The sequence below is a fragment of the Mirounga leonina genome, unplaced genomic scaffold (genome assembly GCF_011800145.1).
Source record: "Mirounga leonina isolate KUSES-001 unplaced genomic scaffold, KU_Mleo_1.0 Mir_173, whole genome shotgun sequence".
Lineage (NCBI taxonomy): Eukaryota > Metazoa > Chordata > Mammalia > Carnivora > Phocidae > Mirounga > Mirounga leonina.
This window is the reverse complement of record NW_023270447.1, coordinates 86,419,847-86,441,835: the sequence shown is the minus strand read 5'-3', so window position 1 is coordinate 86,441,835 and position 21,989 is coordinate 86,419,847. Positions and strand designations below refer to the sequence as shown.

At 54.8% G+C, this 21,989-nt stretch overlaps 1 protein-coding gene across 2 annotated transcripts in view; it reads left to right on the top strand.

Annotated features, from left to right (window-relative positions):
• The window catches only part of PEX14 (peroxisomal biogenesis factor 14), a 139,199-nt gene extending 119,742 nt beyond the window's left edge, over nucleotides 1-19,457 (top strand). For both annotated transcript variants that reach the window (XM_035019815.1, XM_035019816.1), the window contains 5 exons: nucleotides 8,077-8,162; nucleotides 11,101-11,203; nucleotides 12,376-12,473; nucleotides 16,229-16,320; nucleotides 18,151-19,457. In XM_035019815.1, coding sequence (XP_034875706.1) covers nucleotides 8,077-8,162; nucleotides 11,101-11,203; nucleotides 12,376-12,473; nucleotides 16,229-16,320; nucleotides 18,151-18,598 — 827 coding nt within the window. In that variant the 3' untranslated portion in view covers nucleotides 18,599-19,457. The remainder of the gene's footprint in view (nucleotides 1-8,076; nucleotides 8,163-11,100; nucleotides 11,204-12,375; nucleotides 12,474-16,228; nucleotides 16,321-18,150) is intronic.
• The last annotated feature ends 2,532 nt before the right edge of the window (nucleotides 19,458-21,989 follow it).

Sequence of the window (21,989 nt, the reverse complement as noted above, 5' to 3'; positions counted from 1 at the left end):
AGGTCACCAGCTGACAGACATTTAGATTTTCTCTAGTTTTGGTTGACCTGAATCACACTGCTAAGAACATTTGTGTGCAAATCTGATGTGGATGTATGTTTTTAGTCCTCTTGCGTAGACCTCTAGGAGTTAAATTTCTAGGTCATATGGCAGTTATATTTCTGGATTTTTCTTAATTTTTCTTTCCAGTCAGCTTTTTTGAAGTATAAGTTATACACAGTAAGATTAATCAGTTTTTAGGGGCAACTGGGTGACTCAGTTGGTTAAGCGTCTGCCTTTGGCTCAGGTCATGATCTCGGGGTCCTGGGATCGAGCACTGTGTTGGCCTCCCTGCTCAGCAGGGAGTCTGCTTCTCCCTCTCCCCCAGCCCCTCCCCTGCTTGTGTGCATGTGCATGCTTTCTCCTTCTCCCCCCGCCAATTAAATAAATAAATCTTTAAAAAAAGAATCAATTTTAAGTGTATAGTTCGGTGAGTTCACAAACTGTAACTCATGTAACCAACACTACAGTTACAATATAGAAAATTCCCACAACCCCAGAAAGTGTCTTTGTGCCCCTTGCACCAGTCCTCTTCTCAACATCAGGTTCCTTTCAACCAGCAATCTACTCTGGATCACGAAAGTTCCGCCTTTCAGAACTTTTCATGTAAACAGCATCATGTAGCATGTAGTCTTTTGTGTCTGGTTTCTTTACCGACGAACATAATTCTTTTAGATGGATCCATGTTGAGATATATATACCGTCCATATTACACGTGTAACACACACACACACACACACACACAAATACACGTTTCTGTGACATATCCCCCTCCTCCACATTGCTTTAAAAATATAAAAACTATTCTGAACTCACAGCTAAATAAAAGCAGGCCGAGGTGGGGCTTAGCCAAGTGGGCATAGTTTGCTAACTCCTGTTACTCCACTCTTTGGATATACCACAATTTGTCCACTGACCATTGATAGTTGTTTGGGTTTCCAATTTGGGGCTCTTATGAATAATGCTGCCGTGAACATTCGTGTGCAAGTGCAAGCCTTTGTGTGCATGTATGCTTCCTTCTCTCTTAGTTTCATACCTGGGAGTAGATTGCCTTAGCCACACGTTAGGTGTATGTTTGACTTTGTAAGAAATTGGTTGCACCATTTTACATTCCCATCAGCAATGTAGGAGAATTTCAGTTGCTCCACATCCTTATCTGCACTTGGTATTCTCAGTTTTTAAGTTTAGCCATTCTAGAAATGTGTATGTAATCATTGTACTTTTAATTTGTATCTCTCTAATGACTCTCTAATATTTTCATGTGCTTATTGGCCATGCATAGGTCTTTCATGGAGCATCTCTTCCAATCTTCTCACACTTTTTTCTAAATCGTGTCATTTTATTGAGTTGTATGGATGTAGCTCTTTATCAAATAATATGTTTTGCAGATATTCCCTTCCCCCTCCTACGACTTGCCTTTTTGTTTTCTTGGCAGTGTCTTTTGAAAAGCCCCAGTTTAAGCTTTTGATCATGTCCATTTTATTCTTTTTTTCCCCCTTTTATGGCTTTCTTTTTGAATTTTAAGATGTCTTTGCCCACCCCAAAGATTTTCTTCTCTGTTTTCTGTTTTCTTGCGGCATCTTTAGAGTTTTGCTTTTTGGCTTCAGCGTGTGGTCCGTTTTGGGTTCATGCTTGTGTATGACACAAGGTGAGGGTCAAGATTCAGTTTCTTCCCCCTGTGGCTCTCCACTTGTCCCAGCACAGTTGTTATACAGATTATCCTTTCCCCATAGAATCACCTGGGCCTCTTCATCAAAAAAAATCCCTTGAGTGCATAAGCCTGGGCCTATTCCTGGGCTCTTCTGAGTTCTTACAGTTTAATTAGAGCTCGTATATTTTAATCTGTGAGTGAGGATATAGATATGACTGTCCGTGTCCTTCCTGCCTGAAGATGACACTGGCGATAGCATAGCAGCCCGTGAGAAGTGGAAGGATTGTCTTTCACAGGATGTTCATGTGAAGACAGGCTTGAATTTTCAGATGTGACCGCTGTGGGGTGACAATGTATCTGTGCCTCAAGCTGCCCAGGTGCTTCGGTTCAGAGCAGAGCTGTTGTGTTTCTAGTTGCTGCTCTCTGGTTGGTGTGTCCTTCCAGCTGCCAGCCACACTCAGCCGTGTGCCTCAGTGGGCCCCCACACAGCGGCCGGGCCCCTGCAACCCCGCCCATAATAACCCTTAGCAGGTCGCCGGGCCGTGTGCCGCTAGCCCCGCCACTCTGCTGTAACAAGCATGGGGTTGGCACACCGGCTGGATTCCAGGACCTCACTGTGGAAGAGCCTGTCTTACTCAATTTTCAGGGCGGCTTGTTGGGATGATTTGAGCAGCTAGACAGGGCACCGTGTGGCGTCATAGCCCCAGCCCCGTGGAGGGGACCTTGCCCTGCGCTCAAGCTGTCGGCCTCCCCAAGGACTTGATAGTTTCTCCCCGTCGTTAGCAAGCGCCTCAGAGTGTCTCAGCAGGATGATTCTGTGACGTTTCCAGCTCTGTACTGTTGATGACCCGTTACTGGATTGTGGATTGTGGGATTTCCACGGTATCAGTGAGTCGAGGTTCATGACTTGGTGACTTCAAGTTCAACATTGCTGTGTTGTGTGTGGGATTCCCAGCCCCACACGTGTTATTTGACGTTTGTTCTCGCCTGCTAGGTGAGAATGTCTTGGTCAATGGAGGTTTGACTAAAGGAATGGAGTCAGGTTGGTTTAGTTGTGTTCACGGAATGGTTAAGGAGTCACAGGGATGCATCTCTCCTGCCCCTGACAGGGCCACTGTATGCTTTGGATTCGCCTTTGGGCAGGAGAACCTCCGTGGAGACTGTCCGAGCTCAGGCTAATTGACAGAGTCCTTTGGGAGGTGAAAGAGGGCGTTGAGTTTCGAAGAGCCCTGTGCTCTTCTCCCTGCAGTGATTTGTCCTCAGACCTCGTTGCTGCCTGAGGCATCGGGGCAGTGCCAGCATGCTGGGCTGTGCGGGGGGACACCTGCTGCCACCACTGACCGTCTCTTCAGTCTTCGTGAGACGCCAGTGATGGGGTCTTGGTAAAGTTCTGGGCCATTCAGCTCGTTAGCTGGTCGGGCATGTTGGGGAAGTGCTGTGGACCATTTGAATCTGAGTGACAGTAAACAGATCATTGTTCCTCCGTTCTTCCAACGTAGCAAAGCTCTGCCACCTTCAGTCAAGTGGCCTGTGCTTGATGAGAAGAGAAAAACGTCCTTGGGAGCCCTTGTGTTGGTGGTGTGGAACCAGGATCTCTGATCTCAGGCTTCGTGTCTGCTTTGTACGCAGGCAGGCATCTGCTTCCAGACTGGAGGCTCTGAAGCTTTTAAAAAGCTCGTTCATTCCACTCCCCTTTCTTCCGAGTGAGAGCAGAAAAGTGACTGACCCCATTTTCTGCCCTTGCCTGTAAAATTCTGGACCTTCGGGGAGCGTGGGGACCCGGTGCCCTGCTCTCCATGCCCTCGTGGGGGTCTGCACTGGCTTTGGGGTAGATTGGGCCTAGGGTGGGCGGCAGAGAGGACTCCACGTGGCCACGGCTGGGGCTTTGAGCCAGTTTGGGATCACGCCGAGTGCTTTCTCAGTAGCCCTGGTCTGTTACCCTTTGAAAGGTGTGCGGTGGGTCAGAGTTCCCTCCATCTTAGTTTCTCTCTTTTTTCATTTTGCCACAAGACAGAATTGTATCACACATCTCCAAAACGAGTAAAATGGCATTTCAGCTTCTTGTCTTTATAGACTCTCTGAACTTTAAGAAAGATCATTCTGGTCCCTTTTCATTAATAATGAAAACCAAGGGGCAATAAAATGTTCTTAACGCGAGCATGTCAGGAACGAGTCGCGGTGCGGGGGCTGAAGGGTGCGGCCGGCAGGGAGCCACAGGTGTTGCTTGGTGCTTGAGAGGTCAGAGCTCTGGAAAGGCGGCTGCAGCTGTCGCGGGGGTTCTGCTTCGTGGACCCTTGAACTGTCAGCACCTGTTCAGCCTTCCGGCTCCAGTGCCCAGAATGAGAGGCTGCGCTTCTCAAGACAGCATACGTTTGCAGGAAAGAAGAAGCCAGGCAAACTTTGGGTTCTGGTCCAGTTCCTTGCCCAGGTGTAGCTGTTCTTGCAAGGTACTGAGTGGGGATTTGAGAAGTCAGTGGTGAATACAGTATTCTGGACATGTGCCTATCTTGAAGGTGCTCTCTCTGAGGACTTTGACAGCGCAGATGGATGCTCTGGGTGTGGACGAAAGCCCTCCTGACCAGTGACTCTCTTGAAGAGTGATAAGGTGACTCTGTCTCCACTTTTCTTCCTAAAAATGAGCTTGTGCTGGATGTTGGATGTTGCATCCAGGCACTCAGAGCAGAGTGGGCTTGGAATGAGACAAATGAGAAGGTTGCCCGGAACTCAGAGCCTCCTGGCTCCTCCAGGCCAGGGTGAAAGGTCCATCTATGTCAGTGGTCTCAGAGCTTTTGATTTAATGAGCTGCAGCTGCTTAGCCACGTAGACGCCTGTTGGACGGGGATGTTCACTACGGCAGAGCAGCAGGACTCCTTTCTTTCTTTTTAAGTGAGGGAGCAGGGGGAGGGCCAGAGGGTGAGGGACAGAGAGAATCCCAAGCAGGCTCCATACCCAGCACGGAGCCCAACACAGGGCTCCATCCCAGGACCCTGAGATTGTGACCTGAGCTGAAATCAAGAGTCGGCCGCTTAACTGAGCCACCCAGGCGCCCCAGCGGAGCTCCATTCTAGAGACAGCTTCTGTGACCCTGAGTGTCACTGCACAACCGTGGGAGGAAGTGGGGATGACCCCAGAGCCCATGCGAGAGTAGACAGATACGTTTATATAAACATGGGTATGCTACATGTCAGGAGACACCATAAGCAGGGTCAAAAGAAAAATATACTGGGAAGGATTTTTGCAATTTTCTAAAAAGATTTTATCGATTTATTTGAGAGAGAGAGCGGCCATGCACAAGCAGGGCGAGTGGCAGAGGGAGAAGCAGGCTTCCTGCTGAGCAAGGAGCCCGATGCGGGGCTCCATCCCAGGACCCTGAGATCATGACCTGAGCCGAAGGCAGACGCTTCAGCGACTGAGCCACCCAGGCATTCCCGATTTTTGCAACTTCTGTCATAGAGGGCTCATTTTCCAGGCTCCTCCATCACTGTCACCTCTGCCTCCTGAAAGCCGCATTCAGCTATATAAGAAATTTCCATAAATTGATGAGGAAATTAATAAAGAAATTGAATAGGAGAGTAGGGATCATATGCAATACACCAAAAAGGACACACAGTGCAGAGATGCTCAGTCCTACTCACAGTAAGATTCATGCAAATGAAAATGGGCGTGAAGTAGTCTTTTCTGCTTTCGTATGGGCAGCAACGCGGGTGTGATGAGCGCGCGCTGTTGGTGGCTATGAGGAAATAGGCACTCTGGGACGGGGCTGGTGGGAGCAGCCTGGTTCAGCTCCTGTGGAGGACTATTTGAAAGTATCTTTCTGAATTGCAAATTGCATGTACCTCTGACCCAGGCTCCTAGGAGTTCACGTGTACAAGTGTCCTCCCACGTTATGTGCGAGATGACGTGTACGCGGCCCTTGGGGGCAGCACTGTGTGAAATGGTAAGAGGCCGGAAATCAGAGGGGAATGGCTTAAATGGAACATTACGCAGCTGTGGGGGGAAAAAGCAGGATGAGAAGTAGGGTGTGCAAGAAGAAAAATAATACGTATCTGTGTTGCCTTACATGTGCATAAAAAGCCTCGGGCCGGACAGACGGGAAGCTGTTCACAGTGGCTCTGGGTGGTGGAGGGAGCCTGTTGGCAGTAGACTGATGACAGATGCTATGTGCTGTTCAGACCATATGCATCTATGAGCCGCTCAAAAGCTGTAAAACAAAAAGGGGAGTTGAGGGCTGAGGGAGAGGCCACCTGTTGATTACAGTTTGTGCACGAGACTCCAGGGCTGGGCCACGTTGGGAAACTGGTTTGGGATCCACAGGCCGTGCCGGCAGTGAGGGGAGGCGGGCAAGGAGAGACTCCTCCAGGCCCCTGCATCACTGTCACATCTGCCTCCTGAAAGCCAATTTGGCAGCTCGGGTAGGAGGGAGCGTCTCCCTCGCCCCCTTGGAGGTCTTTGCCCCTTGGATCCCCCTGGTGGCCCGTGTGTCAGCAGGCCCTCCTCACCAAGTGCCCACATCCTGCCACTGAGCCTGGAGAAGGGAGAAGGTCCCTCTCCTGTTCTCCTTTGTCAGGAGATGCCAGGCTATGAGGAGTACCTGGAGAGCTTGCAGGTACGGGGAGAGGTAAAGGCTGAGACACACAGTGTCTGTCCCTGCGGTTTGCATGGGGCCTTGCTCCGGGAGCTGTAGTGGTCTTTTCAAGAAGTTTGAGAATGCTGTTGTTCTTCCTTTTCTCTCGTGCGTGTCCAGACCCCAGCTTCCTTGTCATAACAGCACGCCTCGGGTGGGTGCCTTCTGGATAACTTGCCGTGGGCACTGTGGTCTGATTCTGCAGACCCGATTAGTGTCCCGCACCACTGATCATTCTGGAAATGGTGTGCCGTGCCTTCCATGGCAGATCCCTTGAGAGGAGGCAGAGCGTCAGAGAAGATTATGGACATGCAAGTACTTTGTAAACAGTCCGTGGGAAAGATCACAAGGTAGAACACTCTGCTCTCCTCCTGTGGGATTGGAATTCCATTCAGGAGTCGGGGGGAGCTCCTGAAATGGTGTTCTAGAGCACTGGGCCAGGGTCCTATTCCTGCAGGAGGACTGGCTGCCCATGTCTGGTCCCCGCCCAACAGCAGCATGGGTTCTTCTGAGCCTCTTGTCCTCTCCCAGTCCGTCTTACCCCCTGGCAGGAGCCTCCTCCTGCCTCGCTTCCCTCCCGTCTGTATCTTGCCCTTGAGGGTACCCGATGTTGTTCTCCCAGAATATAGGGCTGACTGGGTCACTCCCGGATTCAGAGCCTTCAGTGACCCTACTGCTTGTGACATGATGATCGGGTGGCCTGGCCACACTCTCCACCTGGCCACTGTGTGTCCCAGCTCTTTACCCCCACTCTACCCTCCACCACTCCCGCTTGATTGGCCCCTCTCTGTTCTTGCCAGTCTCCCCTCTTGGGTAGGCCCAGTTGCTCAGTCGGGCCACAGTGGCCACCTTCTCTCCTTAAGCACAAGTCAACCCCTGCCTTGGTACTTGCTCGTCCCCTGCCTGGAGCTCTGTCCCTGGGACCCCACACGTTTCAGTGTCTGCCTCCTCCAAGGCCCTGCTGACCCCTGGCTCTCCTCCCTGGCCCTTCCCACCTCACATTGCCCCGTTGGGCCTTCTTTTTGTTGTTGTTTAAAGATTTTATTTATTTAAATAGTCTCTCTGCCCAGTGTGGGGCTCGAACTCAGGACCCCGAGATCAAGAGTCGTATGCTCCACCGACTGAGCCCGGCCAGGCACCCCACCCCATTGGGCCTTCTTGATCACTCTCTGGAGTTAACTTGTTCAGTCATTTGTAAGCTGTCTGCTGCATGGTTCAGGATGAGAGCAGGCCAGGGCACCGGGGCTCGTCACCCCACGCCCCTGGGCCTACAACACTGTCCGGCACACAGTTGATGCTTCATGAAGTCTTGAATACACAGATGATGCAGTCTCCTCCTTTCCCCTCCCCTGGTTCTGAGGTGGCTCTTAGCTCATCCCTGTCTGTAATATGGCGTGGGGACGTGTATTTATGTACACTTAAAAGTGTGTTTGTGTCAGCCTCACCGGACCCTTTGTTCCCTGAGAGTGGAGTCCATGTGCTAGGTCTGCAGATCACCTCTGCCACCTGACTGCCACCCTGGGACTTGGCTCACGGCTACCCATCTCCACACAGCAGGTGTGTAGTGGAGGCAGGTCGTTCCGAGAGCCCGGACTGAAGAGAGAGTCACAGCCATGCCACCGTTCTCACCGTCACATGCTGTCTCCTGCAGTTGTGTGTCGCAGTTGCCGATCCTTCGAGATTAAGAGGCAGTACACGTGCTCTCCCCTGCCCGGGAAGGATGTGTGTGCTTCTCCTGACGCACCTTTTCTCCCAACCTCAGGCCCTGTGGGGTCCCGATGGAGAGACTACGGTGCCTTGGCTGTCATCACGGCAGGCATTGCGTTTGGCTTTCACCAGCTCTACAAGGTACGTCCGCCCTTCCTTTTGCCCCCCACGCCGGCATTCAGCCCCGTTCCAAGGTTGATCTGTGTCGAGGCACCCAGCCCTGGAGTGCGATGGCAGGAGAGGGGCTGCGTGTGGAGGCAGAGTGTACAGATGAGCACGTTTTCTGCGGGGGCGTCTGGTTCAGTCTCTGTCCTGCCCCCACCGGGATGGGTGCCCTTGGCAACTTCAGACCCTGCTCATCTGCTGCACTGGGCATTGCTCCTCAGAGTCCCTGCTGCGCAGGGTGACCATGGGGCCCGTCCATCAACAGGCCATGTCGGGTACTTAGAACAGTGCCCGGCATATGCTGAGGAGGTGGGACATTTTTGAGAAACAGAATGACAGGGTGGTTGAGAGCAGGGACACTGTAGCCCAGCTGCTGTGTTGCATCCCAGCTTTGCCACTTAGCAGGAGCTCAGTGGTCTCATCTGTAAAATGGGGACGATAGTACCTACCTCATGAGGCTGTTGTGAAGCTCCTTTGGAAAGTGCTGTGTGCCTGGCACTCAGGAAGCTCTCTGTGCTATTATTCTACTTGAGTATTTGAAACCGGCTTTGAGAATCTCAGGATCATTTTATTTACGGGCTCTGTTTTTGTTTCCTACATATTGTGTTGGCATCCCTGTAAATATAGGATTTTTTCCCCAAACTTCATAGTCAACCCTCAGGATCCCAGCCTTGGTTGCTTACAGCAGAACTGCAGGCATGAAATGAACACGTACTTCCTTGATACCAAATACTAACCAGATACGAACTACCAGATACTAACTTTGACGTGAAGGAAGCGAGTCTTTTCTGGAAGATGCAGAGCCAGGGTAGGTCCCGGAGACAAAAGACAAAACAGTGGTCAGAGAACTTACTCTCTGCTGGTCCTGGAGAGAAGGCCTCTTTCCTCCTGATGTCACCTGCAACGAATACCCAGACTCACTGTTGTAACTTTCAGCACGTGAAACATGTTTAAACACTGTGCTCTGGGATTCTTAATTTTTGACTTCATGCAAAAGCTAGTGACAGAGTTGCAGCAGAGTATAATTTTTCAGAGGAACGTCTATTCTTGGAATTGGAAATTTCCATGCCAGAAATCCAGAAGCAAAATGTTCTAGGTCCTGGGACTTCTCCCCCTGACCTGATGCCCTTCCCTTACCCTGTGTGCTGAAAGCCTATTTCCAGTTGCTAACTGTGTCCAGTCACCAAGAAGAATAAAATGCTAAGACAGAATTCTCAAAATAACGTCCCAGCTCTTACTAAGCGGTACCTAATCATCACGTGGCCCCCCTCGGACGGCCTGTGGTCTGCTGGAAGTGGGCCTAGTTCCGGTTGGAGCAAAGCAGAGGTATCATTAACTTTTCCCACCAAGCTCTGATCTTTACTCTTGGCCTTAAAAAATAAGAGACACCGAAAGATCAGTGGCAATGGTGATGAGAATTTTTTTGTTTAGTTTCTTTAAATTAAAAAAAAAAAAAAAAAGGAGGTAAGAACCATCACCTTGTTTTATAAATATGTAATGATTTAGGCTCGGGGGAGTGTATGTGCTCCTTCCTTTGGCTTTTTTGATCTCAGAAGTTTTCGTTTGTTACATGTGTGCGAATCCCTTGATTTTTATACTCAGGAAACTTTCAACCTGGAAGGTAAGGCTAAACATTTGATGAGTTTCGGCTCAGTTGTGGGTAATAACTCACACAGTGGTTGAAAAGCTTTTTGCAAAATAGAAAATGCTTCTGTGTCTTTGCTAAATAATGATCTTCACTCCGGAGTCGCTCATGAAGTGAGTTCTGCGAGAGACCTCCTTCTCCTTCCCCAGTACAGAACCCTTAATGGAGAAGCTGCTGCTGTCTCTTTTCCCATCTGGGCCCCAAATGGAGTAGGAAGCCACGTGCTTTGGTCCCACCTGCCAGTTACCACACCTGCCAGCCTGTGCTGCCTCCAGGGCCCTCCGCCCCCATCAAAGCTGGAGACTGGGCTCACGCTTCTAAAACAAGAGTTTCTGGAGTGCAGTGCCCATATTCTGTCACCCAGCCCTCCCAGCGGCTGCCCTGCTGCCCAACCTCCACCCCTTCCCACCTCAAAGCAGGCAGCCAGTTACCAGCTATGCCCCACTTGCCTTCTTCCTGAATGTTCCAAGACCCTCCTCTTCCCCTGGGCTTCCCGAATTCTGGGCCGCCTTGTTTGGTTGCTCTGTGGCATCTACTTCCTTCTCCCCAGGGTCAGTTTCTTCAGGTTCTGCCCCTTCCTCTTCCTTCTGCCCTTGTGTCTGGGGGAATTTGACTGCATTTGATTGACTCTTACCTGAAGGACGCTAGTTCTGAGGATTCAAGGCTTAGTTTAGGAAAAAAACTTGAGGTGTGACCTCTTTCGATGGCCTCGGAATGCTGTGTATTATTCCCTAGTAAAAGGACCAAAGGCCCAGACATGTGCTGTCGATTTTCATCTAGTTTCTTGAATAATTTTTTTGTTTATTTTATTTTATGCATTTGTCTCTGAATGGTGATTCATTCATGTGGATCAAAATGTCTAAAGGATCAGAAAAGTGTACAGTCAAAAGCGTCCCTGCCGCTCCTCCCTGGAGGCCACCAGTGGTATCACTGTCTTGCATCACCTTCTACATTTTTATCTTACAACTTTCAAAGCAGAATTTTAAATATTTTTTGTTACGGAAATCTACGTAGCATCATTGAGATGATTAAATAAAAGGACCAAAAATAGACCGAATTGACTTTAACTTGTCCCTACTTCCTGGTCCTTGTCCTTATGCAGAATTTTAATCAGCCTCGTAACTTTCAAGTATCTCATTGACGGTGTTTGCGTCGGGTTTCCGAAACCCGGAGGTGACAGAGAGAAAGTGGGTGGGCAGAATTAGAGAGGTGGCTGGAGAATGACCCCAAGTGCGTGCCCGCTGCTGACGCCCGCCCTGCTCCTTGTAGAGATACCTGCTCCCCCTCGTCATGGGTGGCCGAGAGGACAGGAAGCACCTGCAGAGTATGGAGGCGAGTCTCTCGGAGCTGAGTGGCAGCGTGGCACAGACAGGTAAAGATTAATGACTCCATCAAGTCGCCCCTTCGAGCCTTCGCCAGCAGCCCCTTCTCTGCCCCGCCCCTCCCCCTCCGTCTCCACTTTATGTGGTGACTTCATTTATCTGCTCTGAGAATCTGTTCACATTTGCAAATGAAGCCGCCGTCATTTCGGTTTAATTTGAAATTGCTTGTTTACTGTCGGCGCGGCCTCAATTAATTATGTTTTTACGGAAAGGCTCCCAACCTCAGAATATTAATAAGGGGAATAAAATGACAGCCTTTCTAAGGGCTGTAAAGTTCATTTTTAATTTCTGCTTCTGTGAGGTTTTCAGGGGGGTTTTCAGCGATTTTTTCCCCCTTCCCTCTAAGAATCCAACACAGGGTCAAGAAAGGCTGTAATTACTGCGGCTCCGGGGACCCCAGCCACCTCCTCTGTCATCGACTCCACGGGGCTGGCGTTCATTACCCGGTGCCCCAACGATGGCCCAGATTAGCTGGGACCTGTCGCACCAGAGGTGGCTTTTCCTCTTTATAAACTTGTTTACTAGACAGAGGCTCTGAATCTAAAAACTCAGGCAAGCGCCGGAGCCACTGTCCCAGGCAGGAGTCTGTCCCCCCGGGGTGCGTTTGCAGAGCCCCCAGAAAGGCTCTGGTGCGTCTGCCCCCGGGGAGGCTGACGCTGGGGCCCATGGCTCCCACACGGCCCTGTGACACTGTGACCCGGGGGCATGCCGGCATCCTCGGGATTGGGTGTGGAGGGCAGGGAGGAGCGGCCAGAGAGCAGGATTTGGAGTCTCGAACCGCTCCCGGCATCGCGGGCCTGAGATGCGTTTCTGCCAGCATGGGAGAGTCCGCGAGTTCCCACGAGGTGAGGGGCTGAGATGAGGGACATAGACGGTACCAGAGTCCGAAGAGCCGAGCACTTCATAAGCACATGTAACTGGAGGGGAGAGGTTTCGGACGGATATACTGTTGACCACGGACAAGTGCACAATGGAAAGATGGAGTGGGAATGCTAGAGGTTAGATACGGTGCAGGTAGATGGCCCAGAGTGCAGATAAATTACATGCATTGCGGGGTGGGGGGTGTCTGCTGATCAGTGAGATGCGGCAGCTCTAGGTGTGTGGACAGAGAGGGGAAGAATCCGTATCATTTAACAGAGATGCGACTGCTTTCTCCTCCCAGTGACTCAGTTACAGATGACTTTAGCCTCCATCCAGGAGCTGCTGATTCAGCAGCAGCAGAAGGTCCAGGAGCTCGCCCACGAACTGGCTGCAGCCAAGGTACTTGTTCCTGACCCTCTCCAGATCCAGGTCTGCCCTGCTCCGGGCTCCGCTCAGGGCCCTTGTGCCCAGTTCACTGTGTTCCATGGGGGCCGACTCTGTCTTTTCTCGTGCCCGTTACACAGCAGGGGCCCACACGCCCTCTGCTGAGAGAGGAGGGAGTCACTGTCTCTCCGTGCCCCCTCCTAGCAGGGGGAGGAAGCAGCTCTTCGCCTGTGGCCCTCCCGTGTCAGCACACACGCAGCTCTGGACGTGGTTGGGGTAGACACAGGATGGTCTCCCCGAGCATGTTAGGCCACAGGTCACAGCGTGGCCAAGAGCGAGTCCAGGGGACAGGGAGGTAGGGGGAGGGTGCCAAGATGCTGGGTGAAGTCGGCTACAGTGGGCAGAGTCTCTACACCCAGCTCTTGGGAAGTCAGGTGACCCCTGAAGGAGCAGTTTCCTTGCCTCACTTCCCACATCTGAGCAGTCTTGGCAATATGAGATCCTAGGATCAGACCGCCTGGGTCGCAGTCCCAGCGAGCTGTGTGAGCACAGGCAGGTTTCTTAACCTCCCTGAGTCTGTTTCCTCATCTGTAAAATGAAGCTGTAACGGCACCTCCTTCGTTGTCTGTCCGTGCTTAGAACAGCGCCTGGCTCCTGTCGGCTCCCAGCATGGCAGGCTGCTGGCTTAGGGCTGTGGGTGCGTGACAAGGTCATTCCCGGGCACTGTCTTGGACAGACCCAGCCCAGGAGACACTGGTCCACCAGTGACTCCAGGACGTCCGCTGTGCTCCCCACTCCATCCCCTGCTGCTTTCTCGTTGCTTCCACACAGCCCGCACCTCCTCTGAGTGGCTCTCCCAGGAGAAGCCCCACCCGGTGCAGAACCCGATGTGAGCCGGCGCTCAAATCTTTTACATTCGCAAAACCAAGTGAAACAGGAATCTTTCCATTTCCGATGGAATCTGGGGTGCCTCTTGTGAAGAGGGTCCCCAAGAATCCCCTTCTTGGATACCCCACTTCCTCCTCAGATGGCTGTGGTTCCCTGTGGCCACCTCTAGCCGCGGTACGTGCTCCCTGTGGGCGGGCAGCCCATAAAGCAGCCGGGAAGGCCGGGTTATGGCCCCCACCCTGCTCTCCTCTATTATCTTTGGGAGCGGTGGCCTGCCAATGGCCAGAAGCCATTCCGGAAATTGGAAAACTGTTTGCAGACCTTAAGCATTAAGATTAAGACCACATGTTGCATTTTAAGAGGGGAGGGGGCCTGAGACTGTGCTTGGTGGCTGAGAGCTGTCTCTGTGAGTTCCTAGTGCTTGCTTCCCTGATGGTCCCCCCCCACCCCCCCACCGCCCGCGTCCCCGGCCCCCTTTCATCCTCTCCTGTACTGAAGCGGGCTCACTGGTGTGGTGTCTAAACCCAAATGCGTGAAGACTTTGGTTACCCCATAAACCAGCGACTCAGAGCTGTGTTTTCTCAGCTGTAATGTAAGTTTTTATATCTGGCTTCCAAACTCCTACTGCAGCCCTGTAAAAAATTAAAAAGAAGAGCGTTAAGTAATTAAAAAACCTACATAAAACTGAAGGCTGAGAGTTTTCTACAACTGTTTTTTAAAGAGACTGGCTAAAAAGCCCCAGATGTCAGATTTTATTTCTAAATCCTGGCATCTGGCACCATATGCGTTTGGAAATTTGAGTCCTTTGTAGGCCGGTGAGTGGAAATTGCTCCCTTGTTAATGGGCTGCTATGGCTTTCAAGGTCTCCGAGAAGCCAGAACGGTGGCTCCTGGATCTGCGCTGTCTGGTGGTCTGGAGTGAGGACCCTGAGGGGATGTGTGTGCGGGCGGCTGGTGTTTGCAGGGGGGTTGTGTGCGCTCCCTCCAAGACCTCCAGCCCCTCTGCAGGGCTTCTCCCTGTAGAGGAGTGCTCACCTGAGTGGGGCCCCCACCCCAGGTCAGAGATCCCCGCCAGCCTGGTGGGAACATCCGAGGCCCCTCCCCTCTGCCAGCCTGGGCCTCCCCGTGTTCTCCTGAACTTACGGTTCCGGTTTTCTGGGTCCGGCCAGGGTAGGGGTGTTAGGGAAGCTGGGCCCTTGCACGACTAATCCACGTACTTGAAGCCCATGTGGAGGTGGCCTCCGGCCTGGTGGATGTGGGCCCGTCACACCTGGAACCGGCCCATAAACACTTCACAGACCGCTTGGCCACCAGCAGCTACCATTTGGGGGACCACCGTTTGGACTTTGCTCTTCTCCGTCTAGCCCAGCAAGATTTGCCAAAGAAAGGTATAGTTCTCTGAAGTTTATTTGGAAAACGGTCAAGGATGGCGTCTGTCCTAGGGGCTGTGGCAGTTTCTCCGTGGTCCCTCTTCAGGGAAAGAATTGGCGTTAAGTCCTAGGACAGCTTCTTGCTCTCTGCTGAGCCTTCAGAATCATCCCAAAGCAGTGGCTGCGGATGGATGGTGTGGCCCGCACGTTGTTGCAGCTTTGCAGATAGCCGGGTGCAGCCTGGGGGGCTGACCTTGCTGCGGTGGGAGCCGAGGGCTGCCCAGTAGTGTGGGAAGGTGCTCCCGGGGCGAAGCCTGCCTTCTGGGCCTGCTTGCCACTGGAGCTGGGGGCCGGGCCGGGCAGGTGCTCAGCGGCCTCCCCGGCCCTCCAGCACCCTTGGAGATACTGCGGGTCTGGTCCCAGGTCACCACAGGAAAGCCAGTAGCACAGTAAAGGGAGTCAGAGTACCTTTTTGGCTTCCCAGTGTGTACGAGAGTTGTTTACACTGTACTTCAGTCTGTTAAGGGTGTAATATTATGCCAAAAAAATGTGCATACCTTAATTTAAAAATACTTTATTGCTAAAAATTGCTGACGATCATTTGAGCTTTCAGTGAGTCCTATTCACTGATCACAGATCACTATAACAAACATAATAATAATGAAAAAGTTTGAAATATTGCGAGAATTGCTGAAATGTGACACAGACACTCAAAGCGAGCAAGTGGTCTTGGGAAATGGCGCCGACAGACTTGCTCAACGCAGGGTTGCCCACAAACCTTCACTTTGTAAAAAAAAGCACAGTACTTGTGAAGTAGGGAAGCGAGGTAGGCCTGCCCAGTGTGGTTGTGGTGGCTGCCGGCCTCCACCCCAGGGTTCCCGCCTGTGGTGGTGGGATTGTCTCTGCAGGGAGAGGGACTCCGCTGGAGCAGTTGACATGGAGATGGGCTTCACTGAGTTTATTAGTTTAGTTTTAATGGGACATTTCAAACACAGGCGGAGACAGAGGGCCACAGAGCGGATGGCTTGCTTCCAGCACGCCGCTGCGCGTGGCCTCGGCCCCCCGGCCCGCACCCCCGGCTCTCGTGGTGGCACATGCCAGACGGTGGATCATTTGTTACTGCGGACACTTGAGTTTGCATCTCTTGAAGGATACGGGCTCTTGTGTTGCTGTTATTTTACATAGTCGGAATACCGTTATTATATACCTGAATACATGTCACGATCGCTTAATAGCGTCCGATGTCCAAACAGGGTTGTGGGCATGTTTGTTTTGAGGGTGCCATCATTGAAGCAGAAAGACCCGGGTAGGCAGACCCCTGAACGGGCAGTGGCAGAACCTTCCCAGGGGGTCTCCAGGCTGGCACCCAGGACCTAGCAGGACCTGGGTGCCACACTCACACCCTGGGTCCTCTGGAGCTGGCAGCCCCTCCTGCCACCCTGGCCGTCTGAGCTCCACGGGGCAGGGGGGAGGTGCCGCTCTGATCCTCCTTCTCCCATGTTTTGACTTTCAGGCCACCACATCTACCAATTGGATCCTGGAGTCTCAGAATATCAATGAACTCAAGTCGGAAATTAACTCCTTGAAGGGGCTGCTTTTAAACCGGTAGGAGGGGAGAAGGCGTGGCTGTGGCCCCCAGCCCGGGACCGTGGAGCCCGAGCTCCTGGGGCCTGGCCAGCTCTCATGGGCGGGGCGCATCTCCCCGAGAGGCCCCTGTCCGTCCAGCCCCTGGTGGAGCTGGGCGACTCAGGCATTGAGTTTGGGAGTCGTTGGAGCTTCTGCCTTCCCTCCCCGGGAGGCCCCCTCCCTCTCCACTCCAGGGGGGGCAGTCTGCAGTGCCCCCAAGTTCTCAAGTACAGCAGTTCCTCAGCCCTGTCGGATAGCTGGAGCCACAACACAGTACCTTGAACAAAGGAGAACATCCCCATCCTGAAAAGGACCTCCAGACAGGGACCTCCTCCTCCTCCTCCGTCCTGAGCCCCGACACTGGACCTCTCAGTGACAGCTTGGTCCCAGAGAAGTTCCTCGCAGAAGGCCAGGGAGTCCTTGGTTGGAAGGATTCTAGGTTCGAGGCAGGGGACAGGAGCAGTGGTCTCCTTTTGCTGTCCCTCTGTGGTGATAGCACCTTCCGTGAACCCCCACACTGGAGGCTGTGTCCCAGTGCTGCCCTGAGTGGAGGGTGACCGACTTGTGTCCCCTCCATCCTGGGATAGATACTGGGACGGTCACCTCACCTCAGGGCACTTCAGGTTGGCCTTGCCTGCATTCTCATTTCTCCGGGGCTTAGTGGGGGCTCCGTGAGGCAGTCCAAAGGCACAAAGTGGCCCTTCACTTGCAGTCAAAGATTGGGGGCTGCAGGGGTCTTGTGGCCCCAACCAGGGGATCCAGTTCTCCAAGCCACCTACTTGTAGGCCATCTTGGAAGAAAAGAATGTGGCCCTAAGAGAGGTGTGTGTCATTAGGAGAAATCCTTTGTGTTTCTGAACCTCGGAGACAAGAGCCTTTGAGGTCAGAGGGACAGAGAGTGGGCATTTGGGTAACACTGGAGCCAAGAAAAGTGCCAAGTGCATTTCTCGTTAGCATCCAGGCCGCCTTCGCTGTGCGCCCGCCTGCTGTGGGAGCCGAGGGGGAAGAGCTATCCTGGGACCAGCACTGGTGGACGGTGGGCCACCCAGGAGAGAGCAGGCCTTTGTCCTCTTGGCTCAGGCAGAGATGGGCCTGCATGTCCTAGACCATTGCCAAGCAGACCTGACCTCCCAGGTCCCTCATGGAATCGGCTTTGGTCCGGCTGGCTGCTGGCCCAGGGCTCAGGGCCCCGAGCAGGGAAACAGGAGTGGAGAAGGGACTTCCCTGTCGAGTGTTGAGCTCAGAGGTTTTCTAGCAAAGTGCACCAGTGTTACCCTTCTGGTTGTGAGGTTTCTGACCCCACAGCCAGTGGCCAGGTCTTCCCTGTTCTGCCCAGTCCGCGGATCAGGTAGATGGAGTCGAGGCCGCATGGCTTGGGTTCCCATTTCTCCGGCTCAGTCTCAGTGCCCTGCTGGCTCCCCGTACTCACCACCCCCAGTCCCAGATGCAAAGGACCAGGAGAGAGCGGCTTCTGTGTGTGGCAGCCCCTGGGGCCAGCGGGCCAGTACCTGCCAAGGCAGGCAGGCCCGGTCCGGGCAGGGAGGGCCCGGGAGGCGCCCTGCGTGGGGCAGGCCGCTCCACGGCCTCACGGGGCTCCTCTGGCTTCCACCTCAGCTGCTCCAGCCTCCAACCGGCCAACAGGCCTTGTACCTGGGAGGCAGGCAGGGAGGGAGGTGGTGGGGCGCTGAGCTCCCTCCTGTCCCCCTGCTCGGCAGCCCTGGGGGAGCGCTTCGGATGGGGGAATGTGGCTCTGCCGAGGGAGGACCCCAGGGTACTGGCACCAACCCTGCTTCTTGTCCCCCTCTGTCAGGAGGCAGTTCCCTCCGTCCCCCTCAGCCCCGAAGATACCGTCTTGGCAGATCCCAGTCAAGTCCCCGTCACCCTCCAGCCCTGCGGCTGCCAACCACCACAGCAGCAGTGACATCTCGCCCGTCAGCAACGAGTCCACGTCCTCCTCGCCCGTGAAGGAGGGCCACGGCCCCGAGGGCTCCACGGCCACCTACCACCTGCTGGGCCCCCAGGAGGAGGGCCAGGGGCTGGTGGATGTCAAGGGCCAGGTGAGGATGGAGGTGCAGGGCGAGGAGGAGAAGAGGGAGGACGAGGAAGACGAGGAGGACGAGGACTTGAGCCACGTGGACGAGGAAGCCTGCCTTGGGGTGCAGAGGGAGGACCGCCGGGGCGGGGACGGGCAGATCAACGAGCAGGTGGAGAAGCTGCGCCGGCCGGAGGGCGCCAGCAACGAGAACGAGCGGGACTAGGCCCCCCCCGGGGCTCGGCCTCCGCCAGCGGGTTGCCGGGGCCTGGCTCCTTCTCTGGCTCTGGGAGGGCGGCCTCGAGCCGGGTAGGGCCAGAGCCGTCGCAGCCTCCGTGGGGCCTGAGCCCTGTGCGTGGGGTCGCATTTGTGTGTGGCCAGCCTCCCCCCGCCTGAACGCCAGCCCCAGCCCGCCACTTCCTCAGCTCAGCCCCAGCCCGACGGGCCTGCGACCTTGTGCTCAGGTCAGGCGGGGGGGTGGCGGCGTGTGCTCTGGACTCCAGCCCCCTTGAGCCGCGGCTCCCGGACAGAGGTCTCGTCCAGGGCGTGTCTGCTGAGCATCTTAGCTAACCTAACACCGTGCATGACAAGAGGTAGTTTAATTACCTGGCTCCTGATGCTCGGAGGAGGACGGGCTGCATTGATGTGTCTGCTCTTCCGCCTCCCTCCTGTCCTGCCATGGCTCCTTGACTTGCCCGCAAGGGGCCGGGGGGCCGTCTTGTCATGTTTCCAGAAGCACGGCCCCGGGCTCTTCTCTCTGGGCCGGGGCCTCCCCGGGCCTCCCAGCCAGGTCTCGTCCAGATGATGCCGCCCCCATGCGCTGTCCCAGCCCCACCGTGCCCTGTCGTCCTTCCAGACGAATGAAATCACACTGCACTTCTGCCGTCCTCGCTTGCTGCGTTGTGACTCAGCTAACCCCGTGGCGAGACGTGGTTCGGACTCCCACATAGGAGCCAGGCGTCAGGGCCTCCCTGTCTGCCCTTCCCACCCAGAAACACATGTGCATTTGTGTGATCAGGTCTAGGTTTCAGAATATAAGATACTACTGTATATAATTGTAATAAATACGAGTTGTCGCTATTTAATTCCTGCCTGTGGCTCTCTGTCTGCTGTAGTACCCTGTGCCCAGATGCAGGGTTCCCCTAGGGCTGTGCCAGGTGCACCCTGGGTGGGGGGGCCGGTTGGGGGGCCAGGCCCGGGCAGCCCTGCCCTTGGGCCCGAGGGGCAGCGGTCCCTTTCCCGAGGTGGGTTTCATGAGCTGCTCACTGCGAGCTGGAGGGTTTGGTCCTCGGTGCCGAAGGGCGACATCCTGATGCAGAAGGGACCTCATGTTACTGTATATAGACCTGGGGTTGAGTGTGATGAGCTCTCCTTCCTTAAATGGATGAATGTGCTCCCAGGAGAGCGTGTGTCTCGCTCTGTCTTCCTCCCCCGTCTCCCGCGCTCCCTCCCTGTCTCCCGTTAACCTTCACACAGCGTTCAGCTGCGCCCAGAAAAACAGTGTGACCCTCCTTCCGAGGAGCCCCCGCTCCCTCAAGCCCGTGCTGCGGCCAGGCGTGGGGACAGACGGCAAGGCCACCTCCAGGTGGCTCGTGTAATTACAAAGTGGGGACACAGTGCAGGGCGAGTGGCCAGGGGGCAGAGCCCCGCAGCGCACTATGTCCCCCTGGGGGCGCGCACCTCGCGGCCTGCTGGCCGCCGTGCGTGCGCCGCTGCCCGGCCTCGGGCCCGCCGGCAGCCCCGGGGAAGGAGGTGGCCGCGGATGGACGGGTGAGAGACTCGTTGCCGGGGCTGTTCTGTCGCAGAAAACATTTCTTCTGCCTAGGCCCCTTTTGGGGGCTCAAAGCCCAGTCCCCTCCCTGCTGCTGCGCACCCATTCCGGATTCCGTGGCCCAGGGCACCATGCAGGGGTCACGTGACAGTGACCCAACTCTTCCCGACCCTCCTGAGTGTCCAGCCCTCTGGCCGGCTTTCAGGTGTCACCTTTGATGCTCATAATCTCCCGTAACATCCCTGTGGACCCTTGTCCCCACCACGTGCTCCCTAGGGCCAAGCAGATCCCACATTGCCCCCCGTCTCCTTGCTGCCCCCGAAGCAGCCAGGCTTCCCAGTCTGCGGGGGCTACCAGCCTGTCTGGGCCGAGGACTCCCCCTGCCCCGTGTCGGGGAGCCGGGTGGGCGGACCCGAGACAAATGAGCAGAGGGCTGGAGGCCTGGTCCCATCCCTCAGCCTCCGTGGGATGTGGCCGGAGACCCCGCTGGGCCACCACCTCTCCTCAGTGAATGGAAACCCCAGGTCCTCGGTGGGTGCTTTGGGGGTCCCCCCATTCAGCTCTTCAGCTTGGTGACCACTTGTCACCGTCTCTAACTTGGTCTCGAACTTTGCAGAGGTCCCTCCTGCGGTGGCCCCAGAGGGGGAGAGCAGAGGGCAGGGAGCCTGGGGCGGGGCTGGCCAGCGCTGTTGGGGTGGGTGGTGGCCCCCCGAGACCGGGTGACCCGAGGCCTCGCCATCCCCAGCCAGGGGCAGTGGGGTGCAGTGGGCCGGCGGGGCCCGGGGGCTCACATGCGGGAGATGGGGAAGGAAAACTGGACCTGGAGGCCTTTTGCCCTGCGGGTCCTGAGCTCCAATGTCAGCTTTTGAGGACAGAGAGTCTGGCGAGATTTCAGGGAGGAAAAAACCCCTCCCCAAAACGGCGTGAGTGCTGCCTAATAAAGGCAGCTGCTGGACGGAGGGAAAACAGCCCTTTGGAAAAAAAAAAGCCTTTCATTAGAAAAATAATGCATTTCATCCAAATAAGGTAAAAATATTTGGAATGGGGCAGAAGTGAGCAGCAAGCAGCGCCCGTCAGGCCTTTCTGGAAGGGGGAAGATTATTAAACTCAATGACAATGTAGTTTTGTAAAGTGTCTTTTAAGAAAGAACCAGCCCCAGCCCCAGCTCCGGGAGGCTGCGGGGCCGCCCTCCTGGCCCCGAGGTCTCCCCAGCCGCCCCCCTGTGACTCCTGGGCTCCGACTCTGCTGTGGCCGAAGGCGCGCCCCCCCTCCCCCGCCACAAGCCAGCCTGGCCTGGTGTTGGCTCTGCCCCAGGAGGCTGCTCCCCACCTGCCCGCCCAGCCTCCTGCGCTCTGCGCCGTGGCCTTGACCCCTGGGGCTGGGAAGGAGAGCTTTCTGGGGGCGGGAGGGGGCTGCTGAGTTTGAAGTGTTCGGGGGTTTTTCATGTGGTGAAGCACATCGAAGAGGTTTAAAAAGCCCGGTCAGTACAGAGAGGAATGGAGAGCACAGATCTCCTCTCCTGTCCGTCTGGGTTTGTGGCTTTGTTTGCAGGCCCCCGCCCCACCTTTATCTTACTAAAGACGGGAAGCACCTCTTCACCCAGTGGTCCTGTGACTGGCTTGTCTCACTGAAAGTCGTGGCTTTGGGGGCTCACACCAAATGGGAGTGGAGGGGTTCTCTAGAAGGTTCTTCTCCCACCCTTGCCCTCTGCCCAGCCGGAAGCGCTGAGGTTGGCTCTTGGGTCTGGTCCCAGAACCTCCCTCTCTGGTGACTGCCCCAGCCCTGCCCCAGCTCTACCCCTGCCCCAGCCCTGCCCCTGCCCTCCCTCTGCCTCAGCTCTACCCCC